This window comes from Salarias fasciatus, chromosome 6 (assembly GCF_902148845.1).
Source record: "Salarias fasciatus chromosome 6, fSalaFa1.1, whole genome shotgun sequence".
Classification (NCBI taxonomy): Eukaryota; Metazoa; Chordata; class Actinopteri; order Blenniiformes; family Blenniidae; genus Salarias; species Salarias fasciatus.
In genome coordinates, this window is record NC_043750.1 from 3,449,494 (window position 1) to 3,461,079 (window position 11,586).

At 49.7% G+C, this 11,586-nt stretch overlaps 2 protein-coding genes across 7 annotated transcripts; both read right to left on the bottom strand.

Annotated features, from left to right (window-relative positions):
- Window positions 1–2,371: 2,371 nt before the first annotated feature.
- Window positions 2,372–7,041, bottom strand: LOC115390447 (transmembrane protein 187-like). Of its 6 annotated transcripts, none has more exons than XM_030094322.1 (4): window positions 6,996–7,039; window positions 6,611–6,687; window positions 6,471–6,541; window positions 2,372–3,650 (listed from the first exon to the last, which is right to left on the bottom strand). In XM_030094322.1, the coding sequence occupies exon 4, from the start codon at window positions 3,270–3,272 to the stop codon at window positions 2,505–2,507; it is 768 nt and encodes a 255-aa protein (XP_029950182.1). In that variant the 5' UTR covers window positions 3,273–3,650; window positions 6,471–6,541; window positions 6,611–6,687; window positions 6,996–7,039; the 3' UTR covers window positions 2,372–2,504. The 6 variants fall into 6 exon arrangements, with proteins under 6 accessions (XP_029950182.1, XP_029950181.1, XP_029950183.1 ...); XM_030094321.1 differs by having other exon boundaries at window positions 6,872–7,001; XM_030094323.1 differs by lacking the exon at window positions 6,611–6,687 and having other exon boundaries at window positions 6,996–7,041.
- Window positions 7,042–9,991: 2,950 nt separating this feature from the next.
- Window positions 9,992–10,969, bottom strand: LOC115390461 (histone H2B 1/2-like). The gene is made up of 2 exons (XM_030094344.1): window positions 10,496–10,969; window positions 9,992–10,465 (listed from the first exon to the last, which is right to left on the bottom strand). The coding sequence occupies exon 1, from the start codon at window positions 10,941–10,943 to the stop codon at window positions 10,569–10,571; it is 375 nt and encodes a 124-aa protein (XP_029950204.1). The 5' UTR covers window positions 10,944–10,969; the 3' UTR covers window positions 9,992–10,465; window positions 10,496–10,568.
- Between the last annotated feature and the right edge of the window lie 617 nt (window positions 10,970–11,586).

An 11,586-nucleotide genomic window follows, 5' to 3' on the forward strand; every position in this document is an offset into this window, starting at 1 on the left:
TCTGGCTTAACGTCGCCGTTTGGACCGGTGTCCCGTTAACGGACCACTTATTATGCCAATTATGATGCTTTACCAACGGAGAGTGTTTTCGGCTCTTCAACAAAGATCGGCTCGCCGTCTTCGGTACATCATGGTCGCTTTCAACATGGACTTGTTCTCAGATGTAAGGTTTTTGTTTTTTTTTTTACTATTTTTAATCATTGTCAATCCAATCAGAAATCTCGTAACATAACATACCGACTGGCACAAACAATGGAGGGAAGATTATATCTAGAACCATACTCAGCTTGCTAAATGTACATCATTAAGAAACAATCATTGTGAACTGAATAAAGTTTATTCAAATGTCCGTCGCGTTGCATCTTGGGTAATTTCAGTATGAGTAGTGAACTCACGATGTCTGCTCAACATTTCTGGCGAATGCAGTATGCATCCAGGAACTTCTCGCCTACTCAAACTCGCATACTGCCAGTGTAAACGCACTGCATACTCTAAGTTAGTATGAGTAGTAGGTAAGTATGCGGTTTCGAACACAGCCCATGGCCAAAGATTTCTGCGCCCCAGAGCGGAAACCGGATATCTGTCACTAATCAGACAACACGGATGAATGAAACAACTTAATTCATCATCATTCCCTATACAGTTTTTATTATGCTCATAGAAAAATAGATAAACATTCAATCCATAATATTTGAAATTTATTATTTAATTTTTTTATATATTTTTTGAGTATGAGTGATAATGAGGTGAGTGGTGGGGCGGCGCCCTCTAATGGCGAGCCGCCACTGGTTTCCAGAGAAAACAAACTTTAAAATAAGCAGTGAAGAAGGAACTTAAAGCAGAACTATGCAACTTTCTTACCTCAGTAAATGTTTGTCAGAATCCCTGTGGGGGGAAACAGAGACTTGGCGGTGATTGGCCGGTCCCCGGCCCCCTGGGGTTTACGACAGTGAGCTTTCACAGGAGACCAGTAGGGGGCGCGCCAGAGCAAGTTGCATAGTTCAGCTTTAACCTGTGAGATTCAAACACAAACGGCCTGGGATGGACGGCCTCAGATGTTCCTTCATCGCTCCGCCAGCAGCAGAGGTTCGGTTCTGTCTGACTGAAGCACAGAGAACACCTGATCATCACAATAATATCTGTAATCAACTTCACTGTTCAACAACGCAACAGTGCAGCACAGCAGGAAAACGGTGATCAGGGTCATCAATGACTGAAGGAAAACTGCTGTTTGGGACTGTGCTGTGTTTCACATGAGGGAACACAACAAGCACAACAACAACAACAACAACAACAACAAACACAACAACAACACCTGTCAGTCGGACTGAAAGAACACTGGTTTATTCATGACTCGGTTAAAGTTCTGCAGCGTATAAAAGGCAACAGGCGGAAACCGTCCTGGGCTTCAGAGTCTGAATCCTGACCGCTGCGTTCCGGGAATCTGGAGCTGTAGTGAAGCTGTAGTGAAGCTAAAGCTGTAGCTGTAGTGAAGCTGCAGCTGTAGTGAAGCTGAAGCTGTCGTGAAGCTGTAATGAAGCTGTAGTGAAGCTGTAGTGAAGCTGAAGCTGTAGTGAAGCTGTAGCTGAAGCTGTAGTGAAGCTGTAGCTGAAGCTGTAGTGAAGCTGAAGCTGTAGTGAAGCTGAAGCTGTAGCTGTAGTGAAGCTGAAGCTGTCGTGAAGCTGTAATGAAGCTGTAGTGAAGCTGAAGCTGTAGTGAAGCTGAAGCTGTCGTGAAGCTGAAGCTGTAGCTGTAGTGAAGCTGTAATGAAGCTGTAGTGAAGCTGTAGTGAAGCTGAAGCTGTAGTGAAGCTGAAGCTGTAGTGAAGCTGAAGCTGTCGTGAAGCTGAAGCTGTAGCTGTAGTGAAGCTGTAATGAAGCTGTAGTGAAGCTGTAGTGAAGCTGAAGCTGTCGTGAAGCTGAAGCTGTCGTGAAGCTGAAGCTGTAGCTGTAGTGAAGCTGAAGCTGTCGTGAAGCTGTAATGAAGCTGAAGCTGAAGCTGTAGTGAAGCTGTAATGAAGCTGTAGTGAAGCTGTAGTGAAGCTGAAGCTGAAGCGGTAGTGAAGCTGAAGCTGTCATGAAGCTGTGATGAAGCTGTAGCGAAGCTGAAGCTGTCGTGAAGCTGAAGCTGTAGCTGTAGTGAAGCTGTAATGAAGCTGTAGTGAAGCTGTAGTGAAGCTGAAGCTGTAGTGAAGCTGAAGCTGTCGTGAAGCTGAAGCTGTAGCTGTAGTGAAGCTGAAGCTGTCGTGAAGCTGTAATGAAGCTGAAGCTGAAGCCGTAGTGAAGCTGAAGCTGTCATGAAGCTGTGATGAAGCTGTAGTGAAGCTGTAGTGAAGCTGCAGTGAAGCTGCAGTGAAGCTGAAGCTGTAGTGAAGCTGTAGTGAAGCTGAGGTGAAGCTGTAGTGAAGCTGTAGTGAAGCTGAAGCTGTAGTGAAGCTGAGGTGAAGCTGTAGTAAAGCTGTAGTGAAGCTGAAGCTGTAGTGAAGCTGAAGCTGGACTTCCCCCTCACCGCGGTTTCCCCGCCGCTCTCTCGGGCAGCGCCGTCAGGAAGCAGAAGCTGAAGTGAAACTGAAGCACGTCGCAGACTTTGGACCAGAAGTGTCCGGTGAGGCGCCGGAACAGCCGGTACCGGGCCAGCCGGTGATCCAGCAGCTTCAGCACCACGAAGCCGCAGCAGGACGCCAGCGCCAGCAGCAGGTACCGCCGCGAGCGCCGGCCGCCGCGCGCCGCCTGCACGCGCACCGCTCTGTACACCGCCAGGGCCACGTGCACGCCCAGCGCCGCCTCGAAGCCCCGCGCGTGCACGAGCGCCAGGCCGTAGCTGAGCACGGACGCCGCCTCCAGCGCGACCACGTGACGCCACTCGCCCGGCGCGCGCTCGATGACGTGGATCCACGCCGGGACCCAGGCGAAGATGGGCAGGGTGAGCCACTGGTCCAGCACGGCGGCGGCGCGCCGCAGGGTCGCCAGGCGCGTCCACTGCACCGGGGCGTACAGCAGCGCCATGAGGGAGAAGACCTCGCGCATGTAGCGGCTCCGCGGCGCCTCGCCGCCGCCGCCGGGCGGCCGCAGCCAGTACAGCCCCAGGACGATGTAGGCCAGGTTGACCAGACAGTTGCAGGGCAGCGCCAGGAAGGCAGGCAGGGACTCGACCCGGGGCTCCGCGTAGTGCGAGTAGGTCAGGTCCACTGACACGTCCTGGAACAGGCTGGTGTTCGCCAGCGCGACGCAGAGCGCCAGAGGCAGAGACACGTGGAGCAGGGCCGTCCTCATGGCGGCGGGGGGCAGGGACCGTCTGGGACCGTCTGGGACCGTCTGGAACAGGTCTGGAACAGTCTGGAACAGTCTGGAATGGGTCTGGGATTGGGCTGGGACAGTCTGAAATGGAGCAGGGACGGGTCTGTGTTTCGGGTTTTGGGCGGGGACGGGGTCGGCTCTGGTCTGTGTTTCGGGTCTCGGGAGGGGACGGGGTCGGGTCTGGTCTGTGTTTCGGGTCTCGGGAGGGCACGGGGTCGGGTCTGGGACGGGTCTGTGTTCCGGGTCTCGGGAGGGCACGGGGTCGGGTCTGGGACGGGTCTGTGTTCCGGGTCTCGGGAGGGGACAGGGTCGGGTCTGGGACGGGTCTGTGTTCCGGGTCTCGGGCTGATGTCCCTGTTTGAAGGGAGAGGACAGAAGACAAGAAGCAGGGTGTTTCACTCTGAATAACGGCTGACTGGATGAAACATTCCTCAGTTCAGCTCGGCAGCATCCTTCACTCCGTCCCGACGAGTCTTCTGATCGTATTCACTGTGCACCGGGACAGGTCCACCTGCAGAACGAGGAACACTGACCACTACACCTCTTTCGAGTCCCAAATGATCAAAGTTGGCTCCTCTAACACATTCCACTGTTTCCTGGTCTACCGCCCCCCTGGCCCTGCTGCTGTCTTCTGAAACGACTTCAATGACTTCCAATCATCCATCTTAAAACTGGATAAAGTTTTGGTCCTTGGAGATTTGACGATGGTTCATGTAACCCAGCAGCTGAGCTCCCATCTCTGACTGAATCTTTCAATTTCCAGCAGCAGGGGTCAGGCCCCGCCCACAGCAAACGTCACACTCTAGACCTGGTCTTCTCTCTAGGCCTCCATATTGGAAGTGTGTGTGTTGAAGATGTCCATCTGAGTGACCACATTTGTGTATTTTGAACTGATTATTCCACCTGAACCTCAGCCTGCCTCTGCAGAGGGAGTCAGGAGGATCCTCACTGAACCACAGCTGAGAGATTCTGGGCCTTGTTTGACTCTCGGGACCTGACCCACTGCTCTGATGCTGATGCTTTATAGACCGAGTGGCTCCACTAAAATCTAGCAATGTCTCCAGAAAGCAGTCGTCTCCCTGGTTAAAGGACAACATCCTGAGCCTGAAGAGACTGTGTCGGAAAACTGAGCACCTCTGGAAATCCACGAAGCTTGAGGTTCACAGACTGCACCTCAGGACTTAATGTCCTCCTTAAATGAAACCATTAAGGAGGCAAGATCCACATACTTCGCTGCCTTGATAACATCAAATAAGAAAAATCCCAAAAGTGTTACTTGATACCATAAGCTCCATGGTGTCCCCTGCTTCGCTGGCTGCTCCTGGTCCTGTAGGGCTGACAGAAATGACTTTTCAGCCTTCTTTGTCGATAAAATCAGAGCCATAAAAGACAAGATTCCAGCACCTTCCCTGTGCAGTCCAGGCCATGCCGAACCGCCCCTACATGTCTGGTCCTCTTTTACTCCCGTATGCCCTGAAGACGTGTCGCCACTGATGGGGAAAACAAAACCGTCCTCCAGTCCTGTAGACGTGTTTCAATCTAAGCTCACTGTGAGTGTTTTTGACACAGTCGGACCATGAGGAACCAAAAGGTTCAACCTGTCGCTCTCTTCTGGTGTCTTTCCTTCCATCTTCAAGCATGCGGTCGTAGACCCAAAACTTAAGAAACCAAACTTGGACCAACATGAACTTAAAAACTACAGGCCGATATCTAAACTCCCCTATTTGTCCAAATCGTTAGAAAAGGTGGAGGCGAAACAGCTCACAGCTTTTCTACAAGAGCATGACATCTATGACATTTTTCAGTCAGGCTTTCGCAAACACCGCTCTACAGAGACCGCCCTGCTGAAAGTGTCCAGTGACATCCTGATGTCTGCCGACTCGGGGAGGTGCACAGTGCTGGTCCTGGTGGACCTGTCCTCAGCCTTTGACACGGTTGACCATCAGACCCTGATCAACAGGCTGCAGGACCTGATGGTCTGTCAGGTCCAGTGCTCAAATGATTCTCCTCATATCTGACAGGTAGGAGCTTCAGTGTGTCAGCCAACAACATCATGTCTGAGCCAGCCAGCCTGCAGTATGGCGTGCCTCAGGGCTCTGTTCTGGGACCCCTCCTGTTCCTCCTGTATTTGCTTCCCCTGGGTCAGATAATCCAGCAGTTCAGCGATGTCTCCCACCACCTATTTGCAGACGACCTGCTGCTGTACTGCTCCTTCAGGCCCTCTGAAGCCCACAGACTGAGCTCCCTGATGAACTGCTTATCACTGATCAAGCAGCGGCTCAGAGACAACAGCCTCCAACTAAACTAAGAAAAAACCAAGACTCTCATCATCGCCCCGGACAGAGCCATCCCCACTATTAAGCAGCACCTTGGTGATCTGAGCCCCTCAACCAAGACCGAATTGTGGAACCTTGGGGTGATCTTTGACAGCGCCATGTCTCTAGACCACCACTCAAGGCAGCTGGTAAGAACCTGTTTCTTCCAGCTGCGCAACATCGCTCAGCTCAGACCCATGGTGTCTAAGAATGAGCTTGAAATGATCATTCATGCCTTTATATCCTCGCGGCTCGACTATTGTAACAGCCTGTTCACCTGTCTTAACAAGAAGGAGCTGGCCCGCCTCCAGTATGTTCAAAACTCAGCTGCGAGGCTGCTGACCAGCACCTGCAGGAGGTCCCACATCACACCCGTGTTAAAATCCCTCCACTGGCTCCCTGTTACATTCCGCATCCAGTTTAAAATCTTGGTGCTGACCTTCCAAGCTCTACATGGCCAGGCTCCCATCTATATCAGAAACCTCATCACACCCTGCAGCTCAGCCCGGAGCCTGAGGTCCTCTGAGCAGAACCTTCTGAGAGTCCCCCGGACTCGTTTCAAAACCAGGGGTGAGCGCTCCTTTGCATCCACTGCCCCGCGCCTCTGGAATGAGCTGCGCCCGGACCTGCGCTCCCTGGACTCGGTGGAGGCTTTCAAGAAACTCTTGAAGACATATTTGTTCCAGAAGGCGTTCTGGACCGCCAGTCAGTGTTGTCTTGGCAGGAACATGTACTGTTTATATGTTATGCTCTTATGTACTGTGAATGTTTTTTGTTTTTTTTTTTTGTGATTTTTACTCTGTGAAGCACTTTGTGACCAACGTCTGTGAAAAGCGTTATATAAATAAATTTTACTTACTTTTACTTACTTAATCACATTACTGTCCCGGGCATAAAGTCACCGTTTCCATTCACAGTTCACTCCTGGTCCTAAAACACGAAATAAAACGTGTAATCCACAAGAAATCTATTATTAACTCAGAATAATAGAAGACAGACCTCGGTAAACTGTACAGGTCGGTGACAGAAGCCGTTCGGAAGGTGTTTGTGGGAAGTGGGAACTATTAAACATTTTTCTGCAAAGTAACAGATTCAAAATTAAACAAAAGTCACTTCAGTGTAGAATACAAATAAGGTGCTTATTCCCCATTAAATCATGAATATTCTGAACACTGCAAGCACACAAAAGCGTTCATTAAAAAAAACCCAGCAACTGTCTCTCGTTTGACCCAAAATGGCGGCCGCTCGGGGGAAACTTACTCCTGAAAGCTGCTTCTCGCGGAATAAAACCGACAGAAATTACATCAGATATACAAAAGACTGTCGGAGACCGCGCCGGACTCCATGTGACAGACGGTCTGTGGTTCATCAGCGGGTTACCGACCTGACAGAGGACCGGAAGTAGCTTCTGTTACCATCTGAAGGAGCGGCGGAAGCGTCCGTCCGTTTACCGCTCCCAGCGCAACGAGAGGGAACAAAAGTTCCGCCCCTCAATTTCCCAAATGTTTCGAACTGAAATCATAACCGAATAATTTCATGAACAAATAAACAAATAAATGTGGTTTCGCTATTTTAGGGGCGTCACATTTTTATTTATTGAAAGGTACAGAATAACATTACTGCATATACAAACCATAACAAGCTATTTTCAACAATCACAGTAAAAGTTGAAGAAAATAAAGAAGGATAAGAAAGAAGAAAACATAAATACATCAAACAGCTGAAAATCAAAACAAAATAAATTAAAATTAGGGCTTTTTTGTAATTCGTAAGTTTCGATTAAGTTAAATAATTTGCATGCGTAATTATTTCTCACTAATTTAAGGGCATTAGTAAATTACATAAACTCTGAATGAAAAATAAAAAAATCTGGGCTGTATTCTTGTAAATTTACATTTGTGAATAAAGAATTTCCCCAGGATGAGAATGCAGTTCACCAGAAAGTCCAACTCTTTTTTCTCACCAACAAAACCATAAATAATATCTTTTAAAAGAAAAGGTTCAACGCCAATGGTTGTATGAATCCAGTCATGGATATCAGTCCATAGTGCATCAGTAAGACGGCACTGAAAAAATAAATGAGTGGTTTCCACTCCCCCGCAAAATACACACTCAGATGCATCAAAACCAAATTGCTGCTGCAGAAACACACCAGAAGGATACACATCGTTTGAAATTCTAAAATGTAATTCTTTTGCCTTTGGAGTAATTGGATATTTTAGATATTTTACAAGCAAAGAATGTATAATGTCCCTAGAAAAAAAATGATCAATAGAATTCTGAAATGATAACATAGGATGAAAAATGTGCTCAAATATTATTCTAATTTTTTTTGTTGTTAAGAGACATGAAATCACAGCCTTCCACAAAAAGATGTGGAAAATTTGTGATGACATCTGCAGAATTTGAAGGACCACCTCTGATTAAACCTGAAACAGCCTCAGAAATCGCTTTTCTTGTAGAAGTGAAAGTTTTCTGGCTGATCTTTACATTATATCTTAAACAGAAATTTTCATATGACATTATACCTCCTTCTTGATCAACAAACTGAACAACTGACCAGACATTTTTATCCATTAATTCCTGATTGTACAGTGATTTTCCTTTTGTTACTATATATCTGTATTCCAGATCGGGGGATTGTGTGGAGTGAAATTGTGATTGTACAGTAATTTCCAGTATAAAAGAACTTGTTGGTGAAAAAGGGACAGTTTGATCGGTAATCTCTGAATGGCAAAGTCGCATCTTCAAGGGCAACTCCGGTTTTTTGACACCTGGACCTTATTTCTAGGTGTGTCGTGCTCATACAGTCACTCAGACAGACCTGGTGCAGCTCGGAGTCCAGAAGTTATTTAGATCCAACCGATTTAGTTGCACTTAGCGGGGGCCACGGCAGGGGAGCTTCAGCGCGGGACATCATCTCTGCAAAATCGCTCATTTCGGCTGTATTTCTTCATCCATCACCAGTCTTATCATAAAGTCAGCTCGTCTACCGTCTTCAGGTGGGTCATCTGACAGTTTTCACTAACTTATTCACTAACTACACAATTATCTCGGATGGGAACGTTGCAGCTCCTCTCCCCAGCAGAGAGGCCCTTTGAGTCGGCCTGGCTGTGACGGCGCCCGGGCGTCTGACTTCCAGGGGCCCAGTTGGGGCCGATTGGGTATACGGCCCGGAGCTGCTCCACGGAGGCGACGGGAGAGCTCCGGATCTCCGCTCCCGGGTGGAGACGCGCTCCGTGCCGGCCGCGGAGCACACGGGGACCCGCCGCATAACCACGGAGGCGGAGAGGAGCTCCGCGACGTTCCCATCCAAGATAATTGTGGCTAAGCTAGCACGGCGTCAGAGAAGAGCGAAGCGCAGCAGATCCCATCAGATCCCAGCAGAGCAGAGCTTTGAGCATCCAACCCCGGGGCGCTCCTGGAAGTCTCTCCTCACCGAGAGTCTGTGGAGGTCTCCAAGCCGGGCGAGGAGCGCTGTGCGTGGGCCGCAGGGCGGCTGACGGGAGAGGCTCCAGCATCCGAGCTAATTGTGGCTAAGTTAGCACGGTGTCAGAGAAGAGCGAAGCGCAGCAGATCCCATCAGAGCAGATCCCATCAGAGCAGAGCAGAGCAGAGCAGATCCCATCAGAGCAGATCCCATCAGAGCAGATCCCATCAGAGCAGAGCAGAGCAGAGTGCCTCTCTGCTGGGGAGAGGAGCTGCAACGTTCCCATCCGAGCTAATTGTGGCTAAGTTAGTGAAAACTGTCAGATGACCCACCTGAAGACGGTAGACGAGCTGACTTTATGATAAGACTGGCGATGGATGAAGAAATACAGCCGAAATGAGCGATTTTGCAGAGATGATGTCCCGCGCTGAAGCTCCCCTGCCGTGGCCCCCGCTAAGTGCGACTAAATCGGTTGGATCTAAATAACTTCTGGACTCCGAGCTGCACCAGGTCTGTCTGAGTGACTGTATGAGCAGGACTCACCTAGAAATAAGGTCCAGGTGTCAAAAAACCGGAGTTGCCCTTGAATAACAGATCAATACCTCCTATTTTCTTAAAAATGTCTCTGGGGAGATGATTTAGGGGCGTCACATCTGGAGCAGGACGGCGGCTCCACTTCCGCTTCCGCTTTGTTGATTGGCTGTCCGACTCTGGCTCCGCCCCCAACTACTCACATGGGGCAGGTACAAATAAAATAGCTCACAGGAAAGACACACAAACACACACACACACTAAACAACGATTGATACACACACGCAGCACTAAACACCAATTCACACACACACACACACACACACACACACACACACACAGATATAAAATGAGTGAACTCCACACAGAGAGGCACGATCAATGTTTTTTATATATCAACAGTTTGACCTCTGACCCCTGACCTGCGAGGCCAGAGTCCTAAACCTGCTGTTTCTATTTTTTATTTTCCATCAAACGTGGTCAGAATGTGTGTGTGTGTGTGTGTGTGTGTGTATATATGCGTGTGTGTGTGTGTGTGTTTTGTAACATCCAGGCTGATGAAAAGCGAGACAAAGACAGGAATGAGTGGTATTTCAGTTCAGGACCTCCCACAGGAGGTGGCAGGTCTCTTCAGGAGAGGGGCATTCTGGGAAATGCAGGCAATACTCTCTGTCCTCTGATCCCTCCTCCTCTGACGGATAAACAGGAAGCAGGACGAGTTCAGACAGACTTCAGCTCAGGCTCCTGATGAACCACCTGAGAGGCAGAACCCAGAGTCCAGAACCCTCTGGTTCTGGTTCAGAGAACCAGAACCAGAACAGAGGAGTCAAACCTGCAGCTGTTCAGGGTCTGGAGCAGAGAACCACAGGAGAACAGGGTCTGGAGCAGAGAACCACAGGAGAACAGGGTCTGGAGCAGAGAACCGGGGGAAGAACTGGTCTTCAGAGCAGTGGGCGGCTCTTAGAAGAGCCTTTGGGTCTTGGCGGCGGCAGCAGGTCACTTGGAGCTGGTGTACTTGGTGACGGCCTTGGTGCCCTCGGACACGGCGTGCTTGGCCAGCTCGCCGGGCAGCAGCAGACGCACGGCGGTCTGGATCTCCCTGGAGGAGATGGTGGAGCGCTTGTTGTAGTGAGCCAGGCGAGACGCCTCCGAGGCGATGCGCTCGAAGATGTCGTTGACGAAGGAGTTCATGATGCTCATGGCCTTGGACGAGATGCCGGTGTCGGGGTGGACCTGCTTCAGCACCTTGTACACGTAGATGGCGTAGCTCTCCTTCCTGGGCCTCCTCTTCTTCCTGCCCGGTTTGCCGGCGGTCTTGTTCACGGCTTTCTTGGAGCCCTTCTTGGGCGCGGGTTTGGCTGGTTCAGGCATTTTCACTTCCTGGTGTTGAGCCGCGGCGGTGGGACTGTACTTATACAGGCTTCATGTAAATGAGGCTGTGCTATCGCTTGTCTGTGATTGGCCGGTCTGCCGCTGGGCCGTTGGGTTGTGCAATAGCACCACGTGACTCAGCTTCAAGGCAGGAAGAGCAGAAAGAGCAGAACTCACTGAAGCAGGTTCCACAAAACTCCTGCTGACGGGACGCTGTCCACGTGTCCTTCCACCAGGGACCTGGTGGGCCGTCCAGCCGGGGACCTGTCCTCTGACCCTGTCCTCTGGAACAGCCCCCCCTCTGGAACAGCCCCCCCCTGATGTCAGGTCCTCCCAGACTGTGGGACAGTTTAAGTCCAGACTGAAAGCACAGCTCTTCTGGAAGGTTTTCTAAACACTAGTGAAACTGGAGGATATTCTTGGTGTCTCATTTGTCTTCTCTGTGTTTTATTATATGTTTAGTTGAGCCTGTTATTTTCATCTATTTATTCTATCTTTTTCTTTTTACTTTGGTCAAGAGAAGTTGTTTTTTTAAATGTGCTCTATAAATAAAATTGAATTGACTTGAATTGAATTGACTGTCCTCTGACCCCTGTCCCCTGACCCTGTCCTCTGACCCCTGTCCTCTGACCCCTGTCCTCTG

Coding starts and splice junctions, on each gene's coding strand:
- LOC115390447 (XM_030094323.1), bottom strand. CDS start 3,272: ATGAGGACGGCCCTGCTCCACGTGTCTCTGCCTCTGGCGCTCTGCGTC.
- LOC115390461 (XM_030094344.1), bottom strand. CDS start 10,943: ATGCCTGAACCAGCCAAACCCGCGCCCAAGAAGGGCTCCAAGAAAGCC.